At 30.3% G+C, this 12041-nt stretch overlaps 1 protein-coding gene across 4 annotated transcripts; it reads left to right on the top strand.

Moving 5' to 3' along the window:
- The first annotated feature begins 2653 nt into the window (after positions 1-2653).
- On the top strand, positions 2654-11523 carry LOC108326140 (aminodeoxychorismate synthase, chloroplastic). 4 transcript variants are annotated; one of them, XM_017559436.2, is made up of 15 exons: positions 2654-2784; positions 2875-2949; positions 3075-3444; positions 4002-4133; positions 4562-4629; positions 5516-5580; positions 5730-5796; positions 6217-6498; positions 6586-6709; positions 7378-7691; positions 7885-7964; positions 8188-8290; positions 9115-9197; positions 9890-10507; positions 10653-11523. In XM_017559436.2, exons 3-15 carry the CDS (start codon positions 3102-3104, stop codon positions 11131-11133), a joined length of 2760 nt encoding a protein of 919 aa, XP_017414925.1. In that variant the 5' UTR covers positions 2654-2784; positions 2875-2949; positions 3075-3101; the 3' UTR covers positions 11134-11523. The 4 variants fall into 4 exon arrangements, with proteins under 4 accessions (XP_017414925.1, XP_017414923.1, XP_017414926.1 ...); XM_017559434.2 differs by having other exon boundaries at positions 3072-3444; XM_017559437.2 differs by lacking the exon at positions 2875-2949.
- Positions 11524-12041: the final 518 nt, after the last annotated feature.

The raw sequence follows: 12041 nt of genomic DNA, 5'->3' as shown, positions 1-12041 counted from the left end.
GATAAGAATATCAATACATATTATACGACTTTATCATTTAATTGATTAAACAAGTCTTGCAATATATATTAAACAAAATTGTCCATATACTGAATAGACAAGCATAATAACACACATTAGATAAATGTGTCCGTATACAAATTATATGAGTCCAATAATACATATTAGACTTTTGTCAATGCACTGGTTAAGTAGCAATACACATTAGATCAATGCATTGATTTATATTTTTAACGAGTTTACTCTACATATTTTTGTATACCTTTTATATTTTTAGAAAATTTATTGTATATTTTTGCACATACTTTATCTTTTATATTTTTACAAAATCTATTATTTATATTTTTATAGACATATTAACTTAAATTTATAAATAATTTTTCACGCTAATTTTATTTAAAACATAATTATAAATTTATTATTTATTATTTATTCCTTTAACCTTTCAATATTTTTAATAACATACAAAAATCAATCATGACTCATTACACACAAGTTTAAAACTAATTTATTTATAAAATGGATAACTAATTAACCAAAAGTTATAAAAAGAAAGGTAAGCCAATTTATAATTATAAAGAGATCAAATTAAATTTAAAAATAATTGATTATAAATTTATTTCTGACGATTTTATGTTTTATTTACTTAAAAAAGAAATATTACCTCTATAATAAAATTAGGTTTTACACATGTAGTTATTATAAAAAAACAAGGACATTTCATTAAATGTAATATAATAGAATACTGTAGTCGATATCCCAACGTTAATTATAAAGTTTACGAGTTTTTTTAAAAATCTGGATAATTAAAGAAGAAGATAGTATCATGTGAAATTCACATATAAATATTAAATTTTGTTAACCTAATTTTTGTAATCAGATGTTTTTATTGTCTTGTACTTTTTTTTTTCATTTTGATAATAAAAAATATCGTATATAATTAAAATGCTGATTAATTATTTGACAGATGAATTTATTTCATCAATTCATAATGTTGTTTTAAATACTATTTTATACAGCATTTGAGTTTGCAAGCCCTTAACTTATTATAATTTATTTTATTTTATTACAATTCCTCTGTATTTTTAGGCTTTTAATTTTTTTTCTAATGTTAAATTTGAAGTTTTTCTTAGTTCTCACAGTTATTAAATATATTTTTGTAAATAATAATGTTATTAGTATAAAATAATCATTTATAATTAAACTATTTAAAAATAATCTATTCACATGTACAACTTATATATATCCATTCTATGAACATAGAGATCACAATATAAATTCATTTACACTACCTCACATTATGACATGTTTTAAAATAGAAAGTTATTATTTTAATAGTATATCAACCCACACATACACACACACACACACATATATATATATATATATATATATATATATATATATATATATATATATATGTATATATATATATATATATGTATATATATATATATATATGTATATATATATATATATATGTATATATATATATATATATATATATATATATATAACTGAATAAATATTTATTATTCTATATAGCTAAAATTTATAATACATAAGTATTTTAAATATATAAATTTATTGACAATGTATTAATAGTTTAAATAAAATAAATTTATATTCTTATTTCATTATAAAATATTGTTAACTCCATCTTTATTTTTCTTGAAAGTCAACAACCTTATGCATACTTATATTTTGAGATGACATATGAATATTTTAGTCTACCAATACAAAAATTTTCTCAAATTATATTTAAATTAAGTGTTAGAATAGATGATATTTAAAATAAAAAATATATTTCAGATTTATAATAATTAATTTATATTATAATCAAATATCATTTCTATTATTAATAATTTATTTCAAAATAGCTAAAATTTTAAACTAAATGTATTGCAATCACTAGTATAAAAGAAAGAATTAAATATGTTTGTAGTAAACTTTGACAAGTTTTTTTTTTCAAACTAATATATTTTGGTCCATAAATTTTAACAAAATGAATATAATTTTTTTAATCTAATAATAATATTATTTTTATATATTAAACAATGTTTAAGACTAATATTTAAGTTAAAATGTATCAAATGATAAATCATTCTAATTTTATGTTAACTTTCAATGATTAAAAATATATTAAATTAAAAAAAAAGTTATTTAAAATAAAAAGGCTAGTTGCTATGGTAACTTATACATAAAAGGTTTTTTAAAAATATAAATAAATAATTCAAAAATGAAATATAACTAATGTTTAAGTATAGAGTAAAATTTATATATTTTTTTATAAAAGTTTTATTTTACAAATAGTCAAACTTCTTCTAATTTTGTATTGTGTGACTGAAGGTTATTGTTATTTTTTTCTTGTATTTAATTCATCTATAATTTTTTTTCCTGTCTAATTTTATTGGACTAATTAGTCAAATAATTAATTCTTTCGAAACAGTTGACTATTTAAAGACTAATAAATAAAAGTAATAATAAAATTAAATGTTAATTTTCTTAAATCAAAATAAAAAATATTTTAAAGAGTTAATAAATTGATTTTTTTTCATAAAAACAACATTAAAAATAACAAAATTTATGTTGTTTAAAAGTTAATCCAGGTTTATTAGTATTATATATATGCACTACTCTTTGTAAAGCACTAACAAACTCCATCTCCTCCACCCGCTCCGAATCCACTAACGCCATGATTCTTCTCCCGCCAATCCCATTCCAGTTGCCACCTCTCTGATCTCTGAACGCCCACCTCCTTTTCTCCGAGCCACAGCAATACACGTAAGCTTACACGTGCTATATTTTCATTCCCTCTCTGCTCATCATTGTCTTATATTCAATTTGCTTCTTCGGTATCTCTTATTCTTCCAGATCTAACTTTTCTCGCTGCCACTGCTCACTAGAGGAATTACACAATCACACCCACAATCACACTCACAATCACTGGTGAACGTTGAAACCTTAAGTTTTTGTGTTCCGTCCTTCGAATGTTTTCCTGAAGGACTTTTGTTTGCATATAATTAACTACCAGCTGATTAGTAATTAATTTTATGCATATTCATCTGCAGAAGGTGTTTAGACAGTTTTCCTAGGAAAACATGACTAAGTCGTCTTTGCGTTTGTTTCCTTCGGAGCTCGCATGTCCTGCAAGTGAATGCATGCAATACACGAATGTGAACTTTCTTCTGTCCAGACCATCCTTAAGGGTTTCTTGTTTAGTCAAGAAAGGTGGTGATGTTGGGGCATCTAATCACGATGGAAAGAACGTTAACGCTGAGGTTTCTTGCCAATTGATGCATAGCCACAAAGAGGAGTCGTATGAAAGAAAGAGAAGGCTGCATGTGCCTCTACAGAAGGCAGATTTTGTGAGGACATTGTTGATTGACAACTATGATAGTTACACTTACAATATATACCAGGAACTATCTGTTATTAATGGTGGTAAGTTCTCTGTTTCTCACTTTAATGTGGATCTGTGTAGAAGACAATTTGCAAAATGTTGTTTTCTTAGTCTAATAGTAAAATCTAACAGGGAATTGCCTTTTTCTTAAAAAGGACTCTATAAAAGAAATTGTAATCATAAATTAACTTCTTCAATGTTGAACTGCACGGAATTTGTAAAAAGTTTATTGTGTTGAAAATGCAGTGAGTAAACCTGTTTGTTACAATGTATTAACTAGCCATTTTGATAAACCTCTCTGTTCAACATAATGTGGTTTTAACTTGGAGCCTTAAAAAATAGAGCTATAATGGCCAATTATTGGATGATCACAAGAGTTAATGTTAATAGAATTGTTGTAGATGTAAATAGTAAGATACTGTTGATAAGTATATATGTTTGCATGCGTGTCACTATTTTTTTAGAAGAATTAATTATTAAATATCTTTGTGAACATTCCATACTCTTGTACAGTATACTCTATCTTGGAAGGTTTAAGAACCTTTGTAAGGAGTTTATGTCCTTTTTAACAGCTGGTTTGGTTTATCATTTTTGTCAGTCCCGCCTGTGGTGATCCAAAATGATGAGTGGACGTGGGAAGAACTTTGCCATTACTTGTATGAAGAAAATGCTTTTGATAACATTGTAATATCACCTGGACCTGGTTCTCCAACATGCCCGGAAGATATAGGTAAGCATCATGGATGACCTTACGGATTTGATAATTTCACTACATTTACTTATTGCTCCAAAAGAGGCAGCAGAAAACTAAGTTGCTTCTATTACAGATTTCAATATGTGTTAAAAGGTCCTATCTTAGTTAGAAATATGGCTAAAATACAATTATTAGTAAGAATTGGATGATCCTTCTCCCCATTAGCCTCTTTTGGAATTGGGTTAAGCTCACTTCATTCTAATGTGGTATTAGAATCTACCAGATTTTGTTGTTGGACCACCCAATAGATGTCCAACCGTATTTATTTTAAAAGGACACCTAATTTAGTTTGCAGAATCTAATAATATTATTTAATTTGATACGTTACCCTAATCTTTATTTCCTGAAGTGTGGAGGGTTTTTATACTTTAATAATTTTGGAAATGATTCCGGTTGTGGTTCAGGCATTTGTCTTCAGCTGTTGCTTAAATGCTGGGATATTCCTATTCTTGGTGTTTGCCTAGGACACCAGGTACTTACTTTTCTTTTCAGCAAGATTGCTGCCTCCTCTCTCCCCCTACTCCAATGTTGATTTTTACTCGCTTTCTTTCTGCACAAACCTTACATGGACGCTTCCTTCATTTCTAGAACATCTTATAACTTTTAAGGTTTCAATTTCTACTGCTAATAGTATGCAGAGTTCATTTTATTTCTTGAATTCCGATCTTGCATTAACTTACAACAGTTTTATATCCCTTAACAGCCTTCCTTTGTATTATGTAATCATACTAGGACAGAGTCTTCGTGTCATGATGTTTTCCCTATCTCATGTTTCTTCTGAAGATTAATTAGTATTCAAAGTCTATTGAAGGAATGGAGTTTGGACAGCTCGGAATGGAATAAGTATTTGGTTAATATGATTTTATGTTAAAACAGGATAAAAATCTTATTCCATTCACTCGTTTGTTATGGTAGAGATATAATCAAGAAGAAAATGGAGAAAAAACATTATGATGATCATATAATTGGGTTAAAGAATATTAAGATGATACACTCTTTTTAATTTTGAAAAAAGTTGTAGTTGTACCTGTATATATTGATATATGATGCTCTGTCAAGATGGTATCTTCAGCAGTATGTAAGCAGTGTACTAGCTGCATTATGCTTGATGATGATGGTCAATGTTTTGGTAATATGGTGGACCAACTCTTGTTCATAAATGCCTTATATTGACTATCATTTTTCATAAATCGCTCTCATAACTTGTGTTGTCATGTCTTCTGCTATCAAGTATTATATTAGACTTAAACCTGTTGCAAATTCATCCTTTTGATTCATTATATTTGTCATAATTCTGTTTTTCATAACTGTTGTTTAAATTATATTCTTATTTAATTGGTTAATATATGATGTCATAGGCATTAGGTTATGTGCATGGAGCTCAAATAATCCATGCATCTGAACCAATCCATGGTCGTTTGAGGTATGGCTAAACATTTCAAAACCATATTTTTTCCAGTACTTATTATGAAATTGCAACATTCATGAAAATAAATATACCTTAAAAGTATCGTTTAAAGTTATCATAGGCATCCTTCCCTTTTCTTTCGACTAACTCTTTGTACTTTACAGTGAAGTTGAGCACAATGGCTGCCAGCTTTTTCGTGATATACCTTCTGGCAGAAGTTATGGTTTCAAGGTTTGTTCACCACTACATATTTGTAAGAATACAGGTTGAAGTTGCTATGAACTTGTTATTGATGTGTTTGGCCATTTACCCAAAATAACCTGTGTTCAAGTCAATTTAATTAAAAAACGGATCCATTCACAGCAATTCTAAAACATTTTCCAAACTAAAAGCACTTTATTTGATTTGTAGTCCATTTCCATAATTGGAATTTTGAGCTAATGGCTTTGTAAGTGAATAATTAGTTGATATTATCTGAAAATATTGATGCAGTGACATGATCGTTCATCTAAAGTTACAAAATGCTAGACAATCTCTCGCAAATATTTGTTTATCCCTTTTCTCCTGTTATATTTCTTGTTTTTTTGTCAAAATTTTAAATGTATCTGATCTACCATCATAGTCATAATTGTTGTTAGTCGCATATTTCAGGTGGTTCGATATCATTCACTGGTTATAGATTCTGAATCACTTCCTAAAGAGCTCATTCCAATAGCATGGACCTCTTCCACTAGCACACTTCCATTTCTTGGGTCCAAAGATTTAGGCAAGTCCAACGTTCATGAAGCTCAAAAAGTTCAAAGCATTTTCGTTGACCCTTTTTTAGATAAAGTAGGAAATGGAAGTTCAAACCATTTTGATTATGGAAATACCAGAAGTAGAAGAGTTCTTATGGGAATCCGGCATTCTTCAAGACCACACTATGGTGTGCAGGTGTGTTACACAAACAATCTGCCTATAATATTTCCTTTACGTTTATATTAACTCATTATTTGTTAAATTAACAATTTTGATCTTCAGTTTCATCCTGAAAGTGTTGCAACCTGCTACGGAAGTCAAATATTCAAAAATTTTAGAGAGATTACAGACGATTATTGGCTGAGATTTAGGTCATCTTTCAAGGAAAAACATGCATATTCTGATGGTAAACTGAAGAGCTTTGTTATTAAAATTTATTCTCTTTGTTGTCAACGCATGAAAGATGTTTAATTACTGAGACTTTATTCTGATATATCTTTAGTGCTTTTGAAGTGTCCTTTGGGAACCAAAATTTCAGATTTTTTGGGCTTGAGTGAAAATTTTCAAACTTTTTTTAATTGAAAAACTATTGAAATATTTTTGTAGAGTAGGTTAATCATATTTTGAGAGGAGGGTTAAAAGATAACTAAAGTGGAGATAGAAATTAATAGAATTGATGAATTTTTAAATGAGGGTAATTTTGGAAAGTTCGAATAACCTTTGCTAATTTAACAATATTAATTTTAACAAATTCTTTGTACGTGCGAACTAGATAATAGTGACTTGTATTAAGGAATGGAGGGGCATTTGTCTAGATACTAATTTGGGAGTAATAATTGCTTAATTATTGGGTATGTCACTTTCCCTTTTCAGCAATTTCGTAGACTTCTTTTGGGAAAGAAATACTCTGACACAAATAGTAAGTTGTATCTTGTATCCCAGTTTTTTTATTCCCCAACTAGGGTCCGATCCTTTTAACAATGTTTACAAGCTCCATAATTTTATTTTCAATTTTCTTTGGCCTTCAAATGTATAAGTTCTGTGTAATTTACCCGAGCAGTAAACTTTCTTTAGCATGCATGCAGCTTTCAAACGTAATAGAGGTTTGCAGTAGTATTAGTGCAGAGAACAATGCAGTGGATCAGTTAAAAAGAATAGTTCATGCAGAGAGACATTTGGAATATAATAAAACAGAGATGCAGCATTTAGAAATGTTCAACATGGTAAATACTCATCATGCAACCACTGGTTATAAATGTTTGAAGTTGAAATGGAGGAAATTTGGTCACTTGGCTGGTCAAGTTGGTGGAGCAGAAAGTATATTTTGTGAGTTGTTTGGACATGAAACTGAAAACACCTTTTGGTTGGATAGTTCCTCCACAGAGAAGGTATTCCAGTGTTTTCAAGTTGAAGACACCTTTTATTATCTCATGCTTGTAATGCACAATACATACATCTATTTTCACTTAGATCTTGAAACTGTAATAATCGAGCGACATAGCATCTCGTCATATTGAGATAAAAAGCTTCATTATATGCTGCTAATTACCAAATATTTGTTATTCTTTCCATCCTATTCAGGAAAGAGCACGCTTTTCATTTATGGGAGGAAAAGGCGGACCGCTTTGGAAGCAGTTAACGTTCAGATTGTCTCATCAAAGGTTTGGAATCAATCCTGTCAATTGTTAATTTCGTTTTCTGTTTTACATTCTTTTATTTATTTTTTAATTATGTTTTTTATGAGGTGTTGGTGAATGGGCTTCTTCAAAATAAGTGGTGTGCTTGTGTTCTGTTGTATGCTTGTAAGAGTTGAGTTGCACTATTTTTTTTATTGATGCATGAACAGGATAATAAGTATTTCTATCACTATGTAACCTTTTCCAGTGACGGGAGTTCAAAAGGCGGTGGTTATTTGTCATTGGAAGATTGTCAAGGTTCTTCGGAAACGATATTTTTGAAAGAAGGTTTTCTTGATTTTCTGAACAAGGTACATACAGACTGAAACTGTGTTGGTCTTATGATGGTTTATCCTTGCATAACACTCCTCAACGAGGATACACCTTATTGTTAAACTTAGACATAGTTCTTGCTTCTTCCTAGCAATTAAAGTTTCTAGTAGAATTGGTCTTTGAGATGATACTAACCTTTGTCAGAAGTTCTATGTTATCCTCATTTTTCATAAGTTAGTTGAAATAACGCAAGGGAAAAACTTGCTATTCTTGTCTTTGCTTCAAGCCTGAAAGGCTTTTGCATCAAGGGACTTTTTGGATATAAAAGAGTTAATGGACTTCTACATAACAGGTCAAGCTTTTGAGATAATTAATCCTTAATGCATGTATATATAATTTCTATAGTTTAGAGGATATCTTATCCTTCCCAAGCTTTGCTACCCCGATTTTCTCTTATGATTTTTTAATCCTAAATGATTTATTCTAAACAGCACACATGCTAATAAAGCAAATATTCAGATAATACAAAAAAGATTCTTATTCTCCCTTCTCTGGTCATCTAGACCAATGCAATGCCATTTATCGCTTTGAGTGATTTATGCTTTGACTAGAGATGAAATTAAGAAAGGAAAGAGGGTGGGGTAGGATTCAGGATGACGTAAACAGGGTTAAGATAAAAAAAAGGTCGATTTGTTTGTTATCATTTGTATATTTTCTTGGTCCATATTTAAATGATTTACCAACTACTTGGATCTTCCCAATCATGATAGACCTCATATTCATTTCTCTAACAGTATATTCAATTTTTTCCCTTTTCTATTCCTTTCTACCACATAAAAATGTTGCCTTTATAATGTTGCAGGAGCTTTTATCATATCGTTATGATAAAAATGAATATGAAGGCCTACCATTTGACTTTCACGGTGGATATGTTGGTTACATTGGGTAGGTGGGAATGATAAGCAATTATATTTCTAAATTGAATAAACCTAAACGCTTAAACATATGTCTAACAATTTCTCCTAATTGTATCTTTATATGATGCTATTACTGCTTTGTTGGTATTATAGCTACTCTTTCTTGTCCTGCTTCGTTTCTCTGATTTTATGTTCTTAGTTTGAATCTTATGTTAAGTTAGGTAATTATCTCTTATTGTCATAATATGACAACCCAACATTTATAGAGTTTGAAATATTATGGATTATAATTCTGATATTTTGGATGTTACGGTTTCTCTCGCTAAGTATGTTTACTTGCACGATATTGTTATGTAAATTTATGCTAGAACATATGAGAAATATCTGACATTATATCGATTGTATCAATCAATCTACCTTCAGAATAATTTAGGTATATAGATCACCTCTCAGAATTAGTTTTAATATTTCTTTATTGTCTTTTGATTTGTATCTTTATGTAATCAGGACTATAGTTTAGTATCAATATAAATAAGGGCAAGTACTTCATGTTTTGTATCATGTGTAACACTGACGCATCATTTCTTAATATGTGTGTTACAGCAAAATATACTTAAGAAGGGAAGTTATTTCTGTTTTAACCATCTAAAAGTCTGTAATTCCAACGTGATCTCTTCAATGAACCAATACTAGACAAATAATCGGTTTCTTGTGTTGCAGGTATGACCTCAAAGTAGAATGTGGTGTCAAATCTAACCTTCACAAATCTAAAACTCCAGATGCATGTTTTTTCTTTGCTGATAATCTTGTGATCATTGACCACAAAAATGACGATGTTTACATATTGGCTATACACGAAGAAAGTTCAAGTGTTACACAGTGGTTGGACGACACAGAGGAGAAACTTCTGAGCTTAGACGGCTCTGTGAAAATGGCTTTGGGAAAACAGAACTCTCATTATTTAACACTTTCCTCAAACAAGGCTGGTTTTGCTGCTGAAAAATCTAGAGAGCAGTACATTGAGGATGTTAAGAAGTGTCTAAACTACATTAAAGATGGAGAAAGCTATGAGTTATGCCTCACAACTCAGATGAAGAAGCCAATTAAGGAATTAAATTCTCTTGGGCTGTATCTGCATTTGAGAGAAAGGAATCCAGCACCATATGCTGCTTGGCTTAATTTTTCAAAGGAGGACCTGTGTATTTGCTGTTCTTCTCCCGAGAGGTTCCTGCAGTTGGATAGGAAGAATACACTAGAAGCTAAGCCCATCAAGGGTACAATAGGTCGTGGTGCTACCAAAAAGGAAGATGAACAGCTGAAATTAAAATTACAGTTCAGGTGACCTATATTTAGTTCTACACATCACTATCTTAACAAATGTTTCTACAGCTTCATTTTGAATTTTGGAATTACTTGACATTGTCTTTAATGCTTTCTTTCAATTGGGTGAATCTATTGTGAACTAAGTTGCTTTCTCTTTCAGCGAAAAGGATCAGGCTGAAAACTTGATGATTGTCGACCTTCTAAGGAATGACCTTGGTCGTGTATGTGATCCTGGTTCTGTTCATGTGCCGCGTCTCATGGATGTGGAATCATATGCAACCGTTCACACAATGGTGAGTACAATTCGTGGGAAGAAGCGGTCAGATGTCAGTGCTGTAGACTGTGTCAAAGCTGCATTTCCCGGTGGTTCAATGACAGGTGCACCCAAGTTGAGATCAATGGAAATTCTTGATTCTATTGAGAGTTGTTCACGAGGTATCTACTCAGGCTGTATTGGATTTTTCTCATACAATCAGACATTTGATCTCAATATTGTCATAAGAACTGTCGTTCTACATGAGAGTGAAGCCTCAATAGGGGCTGGAGGGGCGATTATTGCTCTCTCAAACCCTGAAGACGAGTATGAAGAGATGCTCTTGAAAACAAGAGCCCCATCAAGGGCTGTGATGCATTTTGATTAGAGCTCAATAGGTCAAACAATAGCCTTTTCTTTGTTGGTCGAAGGTCAGAGACAATAAGATTCATTTCATCCTACTAATCTTTATATATTTTCATAAAATTGTAAAGAATGTTGTAATATAGCAAGGTTTATTTCTAATTTTGGTTAGAAATCCATTGGTTTTCTTTTCAAACAGGAGGGTTCCTTTTCAGTTTTTATGCATTGTTGTAGCAATATTTGTGCATAGATGAAATGGCCACAATTTAGGCTGCTTGTTTGTACTTGAGGTTTTTTCGGTTTTTTTTTATCAGGCAATTTTGTTTTCAAAATGTAATTCGAGTTGAATGAATTGCCGGAGATTTATTGTATTTCAATCATTTGCGTGTGAAGTTGGTGGCCTATTGTTCGTTGATATCGTTTTCGCATGGTTCTGCTATTATGTTACTGCACAATAGAGGTATCTATTTTTTTAGACGGTAGTTTGTATTTGAAATGAAAATGTTACTGTCATCGCTTTGGAAGTATTTAATTATTTATTTTTTATCTTTCCTTTTTCTAAAAGTATTTATAGGGAAGTTTGTTAAAAAAATTCAAAAGAGAGTTTTTTCTAATGCTTTATAATCCACAATTAAAAGTCATAAGCGAAGAGAAAATTTGGAACAACATAGAAGGCAATTCATGAGCATGATAAAATGTATAAAACATATGTTATGCTCAAAGTGAATTAATATATTGTTCAATTAATTAAGAGCCAGTATTAGTGGCTATATAAGAATTTGTTTGATTCAGTCTTAAACATGGCTTATTAACGAAGAAGTGTATGTCTACATCCAATAAAGCATGGCACTGATGACAAAAAATACACATGTTGTTTAAGCATGATAATCAATCATTTATCTCAAGCTGTGTGTATAGAAAAGACTACGGGAG

The sequence above is a fragment of the Vigna angularis genome, chromosome 3, assembly GCF_016808095.1.
Source record: "Vigna angularis cultivar LongXiaoDou No.4 chromosome 3, ASM1680809v1, whole genome shotgun sequence".
Classification (NCBI taxonomy): Eukaryota; Viridiplantae; Streptophyta; class Magnoliopsida; order Fabales; family Fabaceae; genus Vigna; species Vigna angularis.
This window is presented reverse-complemented; position numbering and strand designations above follow the sequence as displayed.